Source organism: Ammospiza caudacuta, chromosome 7 (assembly GCF_027887145.1).
Source record: "Ammospiza caudacuta isolate bAmmCau1 chromosome 7, bAmmCau1.pri, whole genome shotgun sequence".
In the NCBI taxonomy this organism is placed as follows: Eukaryota; Metazoa; Chordata; class Aves; order Passeriformes; family Passerellidae; genus Ammospiza; species Ammospiza caudacuta.
The window spans coordinates 37,320,084-37,333,749 of record NC_080599.1 but is presented as its reverse complement, the minus strand read 5'-3'; the positions used below and the strand labels follow the sequence as shown (position 1 = coordinate 37,333,749).

General features: G+C 37.9%; 1 protein-coding gene across 3 annotated transcripts in view; it reads left to right on the top strand.

The window, feature by feature from the left end:
* The window catches only part of ST6GALNAC3 (ST6 N-acetylgalactosaminide alpha-2,6-sialyltransferase 3), a 208,230-nt gene that overhangs the window by 137,526 nt on the left and 57,038 nt on the right, over nucleotides 1–13,666 (top strand). For all 3 annotated transcript variants that reach the window (XM_058808833.1, XM_058808835.1, XM_058808834.1), the window contains exon 3: nucleotides 519–928. In XM_058808833.1, the coding sequence (XP_058664816.1) occupies nucleotides 519–928 (410 nt within the window). The remainder of the gene's footprint in view (nucleotides 1–518; nucleotides 929–13,666) is intronic.

Here is a 13,666-nt window from a genome sequence, read left to right as displayed (position 1 = left end):
TTTTCATACTATTCCATTGCTTTTTAGAGATACATTTTGCATTTGATTTCTGTCACAAATCTGGGAACTGTTCATTCAGACACAAACACAGTTAATGTACAGTTAAACTTCCAGCATTACTTTTTCAGTAGGTTTTTTCCTATTGCTGGCAACACCTTGTTAAAAGAGAAGCCATTGATCTAAATATTGCTTTCTACTGTTTCTTTATTTCCTTGTTTTTTTAGTGAAAAGAGTAACATTTAGAGGGGAAAAAGGAATTATTATCTGTATAGTTGACTTTGCAAGGTGGGAACAAAGGCAAGGATTGGAACTTTTCTATTTCATTTAAAAGGTTTGCATTTGTACTGGTAGGGTTTTTAAGCAGCTCTGCCATGTGGGGATTGTGGTTTTAGTTTTTTAAAGAGAAGCATTATTATCCATTTGTTGTACTGTACCTGTTTTTCTTTTAACTGAATTTTCAGTCTTCATGTTTTACAGAGAAAAACTTGCAATATAAATTATTGTTTCCTGTCTTCCAGCCTCTACAACTTGACTGTGACCTCTGTGCCATTGTTTCAAACTCAGGACAGATGGCTGGCCAGAGGGTGGGCACTGAGATAGACAAGTCCTCCTGCATCTGGAGGATGAACAATGCTCCCACAAAGGGCTATGAGGAAGATGTTGGGAAGAGGACCACCGTAAGAGTGGTCTCTCACACAAGTGTGCCTCTCCTGCTCAAGAATCCCGAGTACTTTTTCAAAGAAACCAACAGCACCGTTTACGTGATCTGGGGTCCTTTTCGCAACATGAGGAGGGATGGAAATGGCATTGTGTACAACATGCTGAAGAAAACTGTTGACAGCTACCCAACTGCCAAAATCTACGTGACCACGGAGAAGCGCATGAGTTACTGCGATGCGGTGTTCAAGAGGGAGACGGGAAAGGACCGGTGAGTCTGAAACGTGAGGAACAATTAAAACGTTTGACAAAAGATACGTGAGGAAAGTCCATGTGGGATGTCAGCTACTAAATGAGTCCCCAGATATGTTTTTAATAGATTGTTGTATGGGTTTGACTGTTATAAGCACTTGATGAGGCAGCAGCTAGGCCCCATTTACCCCACCTACGCTACCTTCTGTTCATTCCGTTGCTGTTGGCTTGAGTCCCAAAAATATTGGATGTCTTCCTGAAATGTTTTCAAAGCTGTGTGTTGTTTTCAGCTCAATTTACTATTGATTAAATTGACATTTTATTTGAAGAGGATAATCCTACACAAGCAACATTTCCAAATGCACAACCTCAGGATAATTCTGGATATTGCATTTTTTTCTCTGTTGAGATTCACTGTAGCTTTTCTTCAAACACAGACCTCAGGGTTATGCATTATTTCTGTTTCTTGGTGAAAACAGGTTATCAGACATACTGGAATAGATTTAGGTTTTTACCAGTATTATGCTGAAATGCTATTTTCTATGCTTGATAATGTGTATTTATGCTACTCAAGTGAGGCTGTAAGAGGTGAAGGTGTGAGGACTGTTTGGGCTAGCATGTTCAAAGGAGAAACTAGTTTTGTGGAGTTAAGACCACAAATTTCAAGAATTTGTAACCAAGCTGCAAAAATTCAGGTCATCTCTGTTTTGGCATGGAAGAGCATCTGTCACACATACTCACTTGAGCTAATGAGGAAGGCGTTTCCAGATCACTGCTGTGCCTTAATATTAATTTTTGAATTTGTGCATCATGAATTTGAGGTTGGAAAGGACTGTTGCCATTCTGACCAAATTAATGATGCAGGTTTTCACAAACAACTTAACATAGTCTGAAATTTTGACTTAGCTTTTGAAGTAGAAAAGCTTATCTCAAAAGTACTTGTTTCACTATGTTATTAAACTGTCAGAACTTGGTGACAGTTGATTTTTTCCTATTTTTCAAACTATTGGAGCATAAGGAGGAGCCTGCCCCTGTTCACCAAGTGCACATATTGCTGCTGTGGTTCTGGAGTTGGAGGGAGCTCATATATCTCATAAAGGTGTCAAGGTTATAATGGCTTCTTTAGTTTAACTGAGCAAACTGATAACCAGAGGCTAATAAATACACAAGATCCATTCTTGAAAAATGACCTTTAATAATCCAAGTCATCCTGTTTACATATTAATCAAGCCAAATATGATAATGGATATGTTATTGTATTGCTGTACACAAATTTGTTTGTATTTATGAGTCAGTCAGGTCACAGTGACTTTACATTACGTTATCAAAATCCTTATTGTGAGATTAGACCTTGAAAATCTCCTCTTTTTCCTATGAAAGAAGGACATCTCATCTTTCAGTGTCAAAGTATCCTTCTCTCCAGCCTAATCCATGCCTCTTCAACAAATTAACACATCTCAGGTTTTTATTGTTACGCAATTAACACAATACAAATGCTTCTTTTCATGTAAAAAACAGACTGAACTTCTCTCAGAGCTTACAACAGAGTTCTTAAGCAACCTAATGTCAAAATGGCCCATGTTCTTTTTCCTTAAGTTTCACATTGCAACAGCAATACATTTTTATGAGCCTGGCTCACGACCCTTCACGTTGTTTGTGCATGTGTGTCCCTTTGACACCAAGGGAAAACCCACCACTTCTCACAGTGGCAGCCAGTTAACATCCTTCTATCTACTGAAACTTTCATTTTTAGTCCTGCTTTTCCACATCAAATACTTAGTGATGTTTTTAACATCATTTAGTGATTTTGTCATGCAGAAACAAGGGAAATGATTGATGCATCACCAGCCAACGCCTTCTGTATCTCTAGAAAACATCTTGCAGTTCCCTAGTAATTGGGGACTTCAATTTGGAAACTGTTTCATTTTCTGTAACATCTTCAATTTGCAGGACCTGTCTTCTGTTTCTAGGGAGGGTCATGAGACTGTTAGAGGTATATGTGGCATTTGTGGAAGCAGTAAATGGAGAGCACAGGAGATTTGTGGGTGATGAAAATACTTTCACACATTGTGCCAGGCTATTATGATGCTGAGACAGACTCAGGTTCCTCAGCCAAATATTCCTTCAGTTCCTCAGAGAAACATCAACCCTTGCTTGGAATATTAGATTGAACAGAGGTCTGGTTCGACATGTTTCCAGCAAAAATTCTGGAAGGAAACCAATTTCAACTCATATTTTAAAATGTACTGAGTGAATTGCAACTACATCTATTTTAGTTTAATCCTAAAATACTGTCTTTCTGTACAGTATATGCTGCTAATGCATAGTAAGATTGCAGCAGATTTCTAGTCTGTCGAGCCTTTAATGAGTTTTCTGTTTCTACTCTTTGATGTACAATCTTTTTAGGTAATTAGTGGGAATTTCCAGCAGTTTCATCCTTGTGGTGCTCAAGTTTTAAAAAGATTTTGTGAGAAGCAGCTAACAGGTAGGTGCTGCAGTCACTTTTCTACTGCAGAAAAGCTCTGGTCCTGCAGTGCTGACATGGGAGCTTTATCCCTGACTTCACTGGGTGCAGCTCCAAAATCCACAGCTTTGATATTGACAAATGATTTATCACCGATGCATGGAAGAAACAAGAATTGCCTCTGAGTAACTTTGAACAAACAGTGTTTTTTATTTTGTAATGCATTTTTTAATTCTACAGTAGTACAAAATGCCCTCTGATATGGGCTTCCACACTGGGTAATTAACCTTGCATGAGTGTTAAGAATCTGGGGAACATATGTTCTTTCTGAGAGTATTTGTTAGTGAAGCAGTCGAGTTCAAGGTGGTGAATGCTCATCCACTTTGAATAATTGTTCTACATAAATAGTATTCAATACCAGACATTCACAATTTTTCATTAATGCATTTTGCTTGGTACTTCCCTAGAGGGAGCATAAAGCTGGCAGCTTCTTCCAGTACTTCACTAATGTGCTGGTATATTATATATATATTTACTCAAGTGAAAGGATTTAAAGAGATATTAGATAATTACTAAATGTGCCATCTTTGTATGTACCTCAATCCAGATAAGTAGTTCTAAAGCCATCTATATCTCTGCCATGCAATACAAATATAATGCAATATGATATAATAACATTTAATTGGTAATAACAGAGAAAACTGTAGTCTTCATTAAAGCAGCAAAGCTAATTCTGGTCTGATAAAGTGTACTGAGCATCCCTAAATAGGTTTTAATTAGCTGGCACCAAAGCTTCACCACCCTTAGGGAGGGTGAAATTAATGAAAACTAGCAGCAAATAGATCAATGCTACTGGATGTTCTTGCCTTAGGTGAAGGTGATGAGAAAGAAAGGAGTGTCTTTTAAGGATCATTTAGAAAACAGTCTGCGCTAAAAGTCACTTTCAACAAGCAATGCTAAAATAAATCTGTGCTGATAGCAGAGCACTCTGATGTTTCCTGGACTGCAGGGAACTCCATTTGTGTTTCCACTGCAAGCATCTCAGGCCAGCCCCTGAGCACTGCCCAGCTCCACGTCCCCCTCGGGCTGGCAGTGGGCTCAGAGCCTCTGTCCCTCTGCACAGGGGAGGTGTCCAGCCCCAGCACACACAGCCAGTGCTATGTGCTGGTACTGCTCAAAAATCACCTTAGCTGGCTGTTTGCAGTCACTCTTCTTGTGAGTAACTACTGAAAAGAGCCTGCTGGGCTCTGCTGAAGAAATGTATCCTGAGCTCCTAAAATTCCCAGTAAGAGATACAAGATAATGTTTGGAAATTCAGCCAGTTTGGTAGACAGAGGACTTTACACGTGCACTGTGTTAACTCAGACACTGCTCATCCCATACCCAATCAGTTCAATTCAACAGCATTTTATTCGTTACACACACCATGTCTTCAGGAGACAGGTTCACTGAGCCACATTTGCAGTCAAATTGCTGTTTCTGAAAGACTTCTGTCGATATCTTGGACAATTCTGAAGAAACAAAATTGCTTTTGTGCTTCTCTTCCAGAAGTTCTTAGTTTCCTCAGTTCATGCCAGATGGTGCTATGTGTTAGGTTGTGAGAAAGCTGTTTTATCATTCAAGGGAAAAAGATGTATCATTCTGGTTGCTGACTTCTGCATCAAGATTCAAAATTTGGGGTTGTGTTCAAGCTTCCATTTTACTCAGTTCTGCTCACTAATTATTTATTACTTCAGTGATATATGAGATCTATATTATATCTCTGTCATTTAGATCTAGCAAATTACATTCATCTAAAGTTTGGATTGACACTGTTAAGACAACTGCAGTCATCACAGCTTCACCTCAGCTAATGTGTGGTTTTTCATGTGTCTGACTAATCTACATGAAGCTATAGTCTAGTAAAAATGTCATTGAAATGAATAAATGAAATTACATTCTCTGAGGTTCAAGTAGCTGCAAGTTCTATTGTTTGGTGATATTCTCTGTGAATTGAGGCAGTAAAGCTGTCAGTGTCCAGAATATCAGAGTTTTATGCTGTATTTCTGGTTGTTGGCTTGAATGAAATATTATAGTAATGATATTTTCATTTTTGGGCTTCCTTTCATGTGTGTATTGGTTTCTCTATCAGAGTTATTTGGAGGAAATATAAAAGATTAGCTAGTGTTGCTTAAATTTGCAGAAAGCACTTTTTCCTTGGGAAGCTGTGAACATTGACACAGTTTGGCTCAGAGAATTAAATTTTGGCACTTGGGAATTACATCCCATCAGTACTTTGTATTAATGTGATTTAAAAAAAATAATTCTGGAAGATGAGTAAAAGTTCATTTCATTTTGAATAGAAATTAAGCAGAGTTAGGGAATACCAATGTTTTTAAATTACAGAACTTTAGGAAGAAAAGGATGAAAAAATTGATTCAGATTGACAGAGGAAATGTATAATGTCTGTTGGAACATTTTTAAGGACAAAGATTAATTGTAGTTTACAATTTGCTGTAGTCTTTATCATGATGATGTAATATCTGCTGCTGCACCAGTAAAGTCAGCAAAAGGTTCTCAACTGCCCACGAGCATCTCAGCAACCCCAAAAATACATGTTTGATATAGTGACCATTTTTCAAGTACTTGACATAGGATCTTTCTTGAACTATTGCTTGGCATTTCCATTCTTCCTTTTTATAAAGTAATTCCTTCAAAAAATCCTAATGGATTTGTCCATCTTACTTCATAAAGGGTTTAAATAGTTTCATTGTCAGTCAAGACTGCTTTATTACCTGAAAAAACAAGGGTCTAAAGCATGAAACCTTAATGAAATAAATAGATTTTTCATTATAAAACACTTAAAACCTCAGCATCTATTGCTATTTGTGGTCAACCACCAGATGGTTAACAACTGTTTGGGGGTTTATATCCACTCTTCCATTTCCTGGTAAAACACCAGTTGTTCCTGAGTGTTCTGCATTTATTCCCTGCAGCCCATTAGTAACTGCATTTATAGTCTTTATGAAGATTTTCCTAATTAAGATGAACACTTTTCTCTATTAGGCAGATGGAACTCAATAGAAGAAGTCCGTTCTTTATTAACATGCCAGTAAATGCTGCTCAAAGCACCAGCACTTCTGTTAAGGAGCACAGCTCCTACTACATTACACTAATTACACAGTAAAGTGAAACTTTATTAAAAAATATCAATATTAGCTATTATTTTGTGATAAAGCAGTGGCTGCATATAGATTGGTGTGAGCTTAGAGACCTATTGATTCTGCAGGGGTTGCTGACTATAGCCATGGAGTTGTTTCTTTTTAATTAATGATTAAAGACAAAGAATATATGATCAGGATCTACTCTATCATTGTGCATTTTCACATGTTCTTTGAATCTATCCATCTATGTCTTCTAATTTATCAAATCTTCATCAAGTGCCACTGGATCTGTTTTCTGCTTCTGATGAACTGTGTGTTAAATCTTTATCCAGTGTTTGGTATAGCCCTGTGCACACATTTTTCATCCTGTGCTTTAAATACTCTGCAGCTTTTGTTGTTATGAGAGATTTGCTGATACCTCTCAGAAGGAACTGTGCATGTGGATGGGATTCTGGATTCAGTCCTTGAGGGTCCCTTGCAACTCAGCATATCCTGTGACTGTGATTGTCACATCCCATGAACATCCACCTTTGGAAAGGATGATGTAAGTCAGTGACTCATGCTGGCAATCCTGGTGCCATCCTGGTTTGCAGGGCTTCCAGTTTTGCTGCTGGTGGTGAGGATATTTTATGGTTGCAAAGGAAAAAAGTATTGGAGAGAAAAACTAGCAGAAACATAGATTTTGAATGAAGCCTTTGTTGTTAATCTTCCAGAGTTCGTTTTTCACTTCTCAGATTACAGTGTATAAAATAGGTCTTTATGTTCCTAAAGGAGTTTATAATTTTGAAGGAATATAAATAATTTTTTAAAAATCTATAGCTTAAAAAAAACAATCAATTTTTTAAAATTCAGCCTTGCTGCCAGGTGAAGTAATTGTCTTGAAAAACAGAGTGATTACCATTGAAGTCTGTACTTATTACTTGTTGTCACACAGCAATTCTTCTCTAAGAGATTTTAAACAGATTAGAAGATAAATGTAGTGTTGCTATTGTTTAAGTGTGATATGTTGTGGTTGCTGGTAACTGTGGGGTTTCTAATGGAAGCTCCCTGAAGAGCTCTGAGCTGAATTTGTAGTGCTAAATAAAAAAAATACTGGAATCAAACTGCATGAGATGCACTGGGATGTTTCTGCTGCAGAGCCTGTGCTCAAGTGAGGATAGCAACTTTATGAGACAGGGAATAACTCTACAACAATTTCTTGCTTTGGATGGAGAAGAGTTTCTGTACATCTATCCACCCCCTAGTTAGTCAAATTCATTAGAAACTAGTTTTATAAGAAAAGGTGTATGAGAACTCTGATGCATGTCTCACAGAATGATATTTAGAAGAGATTGTCATCTCAAAGCTTTGTAGAAGTAAACAACACAGCAAAAGAAAATCTGTTTGAAAGTAGAAAAAGTTCAGCCTGAACTTATGTTCAAGTATTTTATCTAAAAATGTAGAAAGATTAGTAAACAAATTCTGCATGGAAAATTTAATTAGTAAGAAGTCAAGCCTACGTGAGACCTCATAGGTAAGAGGAAAACTAAGGGGAAATGGGAATTTCTGTGACTAATTATGTTAATTTAGAACTCATTGTAAATAGGTGCTTGGTTGTGCACATCTTCAATATGTATTTTTACCCAGATGAAAACAAAGCACATGTTCTACATTTTTAAATTTCTGTGTCTGTTATCCCACACAAAGAATTTAGGTTGTAATTTCAGGACATTGAAACTGTTCAAATCTATGGATCCATAGCACTTACTTACCTTTGAAGGTGACTCAGGATTCATAACAGTGCTTCTTGGGGAGCCTGATGTGCTATTGGGATATGCTACAACCTGTGTTTAGAAAACAATCACTCCTACACAGTTCCCATGACACTCAACTTCTCTGAGCTTTTAACCATGAGGCAGCTCTGCATTTGAGGAGTAACATGCACAAGAGCCGCATGTACAATTTTTCTCAGAGATTCACATCTTCAGCAGGTTTTGGAACTTCCAACAGTCTGGAAAAACATAACTGTAAGAGTGGGGATTTATTATGAATCTTCAATCTTATGTCTTCAAACAGTTTGTGTGAAGTCTCAGATATTGACCAGCATGGGGCTTAGTTTGTGTTTGAAGAGAAATAATTTTTTAATATAGATGTTCAAAGATTCAGCTGTTCTGTTTTCAAGATTTTGTAAGCAATTCCTGGTTGTGGGAGCATTCAGTACAGTTGGGAACAGTTACCAGAGACACCACTCATCTCAGAGCCTGAGCAGCCTGTCTGGTGCATTAGAATTCAGTAAACATGCAATTGCAGTAGAAGAAAAGATCTTTAACTGCTCATATTTGTTCTTTACAAGTTTCTTGTTGGTACCCCAGCCTTACATTTACAGACTTATTTTTATTTTTTTATTATTTTTATTTAAATCAAGTCATCCCAGCAGGCATATCCTCTCTGCTCTAGTCCTGCAGGTTACAGAAAGGAGGCATAAACTCCCTGTCTAATAACATTCTCTACATGATTCATTAAAACTTTCAGAGCACAGGACTTTCTGCAAAGCTTTAAAAATTGCTGCAGATGATGTCACTAGTGTAGAAAAAGAGAAAGAAAAGAGTTAGCAGATGAAATTCTAAAAAACAAACAGCATGCTTTTATCTTAACAATAAAAACAAAGATAAATGTCAGAAATATGTGCTCTGTGTTCAGTTTGCTCTCCATATGTTTCAGAATTTTTCTTGAATAAATTCATTAGATTTGCTAGTACTTCTGTTTCCAAAAAATGTCCTAAATATTTTCCATGAGAACATTTCTGAAAAGTGTTGCAAGTATCACAGAAGTCTCAAAATGACTTTGTGAGGCAAAGGGTATTTGTCCCCTTTTTACAGCCTGACTGCTCTGAGAGAAAAGGACACCAGGGGAAAGCAGAAGCTATTGCTGTGCAGAAATTCATGCCCACAGGGCTTTTTGAATATTGTATGCTTACCATGAAGGCATTTCAATCTCATATGGTCCTAATTTGGAGTTGGAATGTCTGGAAGTGCAGTATGGAACAAATTTCTGCTGCTCTATAACCTGTTTTCTGCCAAACATGCTAATGTTACCATATTTCCTTCTATATGAAATCAGCAGTAGTCTCTTGTCATTTTAAAATCAATCAAAATATTAGGAAAAGAAAATAATCTAAAGAGTATGTGCAAAGCAGTATTCCTCCAAAAGAAAATTTTTTTGTTTCATTTTTTAAAAGTATTTCATGTATTATCAATATTCCCTGCCCATGCATTTCAGCATTCTTTACACACCTTTCTAGCCCTTTAGGAAATGTGGCTAGTGCTGGTCATGTGTATCTTTTTCTTTTATCAAGGGAGAATTGTGTCTTTGCCAGAGCTCAGTGGTTGTGGATTTTCGCTTGCTCTGTTTGTGCTGCTATGATTTTCTATAAGTGATGACACTGTTGAAATATGTTTTGTGTTTGGGAGTAGAAGCAAGCAGTGGTCCTTAACTCCTTGGGGCTAATTTCATGGTCTGAAATTGCCTTTACCTCCCCTTCCAAGAATGAACAGTGTTCAGGAGAGCTGGGTTTCAGCTTCACTGTTCAGAATGTGCCAGGGACTCTCAGCTGCAGTGGCATCCCGGAGCCTGCACACTGCTAGAGGTATTTTGAGTCCTGCTCATGGAGTGCCTTTTGGATATGAAAAGTCATTTAACTTTACAGAGGGCATCCCCAGGGTATCCTCAAGCTTTATGTGGTGCTTAGATCTGTCCAGTCATTTCCTACCAAGTTACACTGCTTTGCTTGGTTAGAAGGAAGGCAGTGAATGGAGGAGTAGCTACAGCCACTTCAGTATTTATCAGTGGGAAACAGGATTTCAGGCACTATTTCTGGATATGGTTTAGGATGGTACCTGAAAATGATACATTGAGGGAAGGCTTTTGCCAGTTTCCCTTCCAAGCTCCTAATTTTGGATCACTTGGTAGTTTTCCTTTGTTTTTGACATAATCACCATTGGTGTCATATAAATTTGACCAGTTTCAGGGTAGCACAAGCAAGAGAAACTCCACATATTTTCCTTAAACTTCTTTGATCTGCATTCCAGGCCTAAGACTGGCAAGTAATATAAACATTTTCTTCATTACTACTTTACATTTTTCCTTGAGGCTATCATGCTGATTTCAAAACCATGGTCATCATTACACTGAAATGGTGGCATTAATAGATTGGTCTTTGTGGGTGGATTATAATATGAAGTTTCAAAATAATTGCCCGCTAATATGAGAGGTGGATGTATAGCATTCTATTGCTCGTAATGCAACCATTAAAAGAACAATTATGTGATAATGAAAGGACTCGTTATGCTTTAGTTTATCTTTGCATAAAGTTAATAGCTAATGAAAACAGGGAAGATTCTATCTAATTACATTTTACATTACTTTTGCTCTTCCCATAAAGAGAACATTTTGCACAGAATTGTAGATTGGCATGCCTCTGTACTAAATCTGTGTCCACTCTCTATGTGCTTCAAGTTACTGTTTTAAGACCAATAGTTGCATGGTCTTTTTAATCAAATGCTGCCCATAGTCTTCACAAAGAACATTTTTGAAACTAAATTATCAAAGGGAGTCAAATTTGCAACGTGACTGTGCTGAACTAAAATTTGAAAATTAATTTAATTTCTTCAGGTTTGAAGTGTTAGAAAAATGAAGGAAGCTTGACACCAAGTCAGTCAGTAGAATACTGTGTTTCTTTGGGTGAATGAGAAATGTCAAACAGGTAATTACCTACTATCTGTGGCGATTTCTGTTCAGTATTGTCTACAACACTGAATCAAAGTATTGTCAGGCAGGTGAGCAAGTTTCTTTTCTATTGTATCCAGGGGTGGAACATGCAAGAACAAATAGCAAAACTGGGATTTGGCATGGATAGAGAAATCTCTCATTTTGTATGTAAGCATACTAAGCTCTGAATGAAGAATGTTTAGTTCAGGAATGCATAGATAGAGCTTTCAAGTTACCTTAATGGCAAGGGAACTAATTAGAATTAAGACATTTTGGTGTTTTTATATACAGATCATACTACACTGATTTTTAAAGATGCAGCAAGATTGTGCTCCACTTTTCAATATTTTGCATATTTTTTAAACTTTTCTTTTTTTTTTTTTTAATGCTACCTTTAAATGCCAAAGTCATGGAGGTGGGAGTTATATAATCTAATCCATTTCACTCCAGAACAGAATTAAGAGATATTAATTAAGCAGTTGCGAAGTATAATTTTATTGCTTTTACTAGGTATTATACAAAATTACATCAATAGAAAATCTCTTTGGTATAATTGCATGACATTTAATTAATTTATGTTCCAGTGAGCTCAGTGGTGGGTTGAGTTTATGAGCCACAGCGTGCATGGTTTTAAGGTGTTCAGTGTTTTAGGGTTACTGTCTGAGGCTCTGTTGGAATGCTAGGTCAGCTAAGGCACTAAGGTGCATCTTGTCTGTGGGTCTTGAGGCCTGGTTCCAAATAATTCCTGAAGCATTTCAACTTTTAGGCCTTCTCTTACACCTATCTCAGACCCTTCCATTTGGATTAGCTAACTCAAATAATGAACTGTAATGTTGTTGCTGTGTTTTGCTCACAAACTCTCTCCTCCATACTTCTCTTACACTTTCTCTTTCTGGTCAGAAATTACAGGATTGTTAACACTGGGGGGCTGATCTGGAGATCACCCTGTCCCACCCCCTTGCCGAGGCAGGGGCACCAGAGCAGGTTGTACAGAAACGCTCCCAGATGCGTTTGCAATGTCTGCAGTGATGGAGGCTCCACGGCTTCTCTGGGCAGCTGTTCCAGTGTAAAGAACTCATTCCTATGTTAACATGAAACTTCTTTTGCCTTGGTTTATGGCCATCGCTCCTTCCTCTGTCCTGTTGCTGGGCTCCACTGAAAAAGAGTTGCCCACCTTTGAGGTATTTATATTATTAATGAGATCCCCTCCCAGTGTGCTCTTGTCCAGACTAAACAAGCCCAGCTCCCACAGTCTCTCCTCACAAGAGAGATACTCCAGACCCCCGTGTGGCTTCTATTGGACCTTCTCCAGCAGCTCCTTGTCTTTCTTACCCTGAGGAGCCCAGAACTGGAGACTGAACTCCTGACGTGCCTCACCAGGCCTAAGAAGAGAGGGAAGATCACTTCCCTCAACCTGCTGGTTGCACTCTTCCCAATGGGATACTTGTTTCTCTATTACACGTTCCTTTCTTTTCTTGAAATATTTTTTCCTTTTCTAAAATTTTTACAGATATTTTGGACATTTTTTCCTCTTTTATTTCTGCCTCATTGTTTGTAACTATGTCATCCATATAGCTTTCTTCTTTCAGCCTTTTGTCCTTTTATTGTAAAACATATTGCTTTGAACACACCTCCCATTTTCAACACAATCTCTTTTAAAACAGCTCACAGACCTGCAAGGTATCTGATGAAGAGCAGCTTTTCCCTCTGTGCCCTTGCCCTTGCCCTTGTGCTTCCTCATTCACTTGAATCCTGGTGCAGAGCACCTGAAAGTCTGCAGGTCTGGAACTGCAGATCTCAACTCAGTACATCCAGTTCTTAAAACAAAACCAAAATATCACAGTGGGGCGTAGAAGCTGTGCATGATTATTTATTGATGATTGTTGGTTACAGGAATTAAAACAGCAGGGAGCTCAGATTTTGATCAGAAACAAGTGATTTTTCTGTACACTTTTTATTGTAAAATGTGAACATAATATAAACCCATTGTGCTCCTGCTGTTAAATGCTGACCTGCTGTATGAACAGTGCATGTTCCCTGTCACACAGGTATGTAGCTCTGTGTATGTGAGCATTGATTAAGGCTTGAGCTGTTATAAAGCAATTTTTATATACGTGAATATAGGAGCTTTCACAGCTGCTCTCAAGTGTGCCAAGCACCAGTGCAAGGTGATCTCCAAGTGAAAAGCAAAGGGATCTGGGGCTGGGCAGCCTTTCTGTGGGCTCCCAGTACAGGAGTGTTCACACAGAGTCTCTATTCATGTGCTGGCAGTGAGCAGAGTGCATGTTCTTTGCTTTTTGTAAGCACTTTTCTATTATAAATGTACAAGATAGCCAGCCTGGCAGTGACTTTTAGGTCGATAGTTATAATTTATTTGCTTTTAGTTTTTGTAACATCACCAACT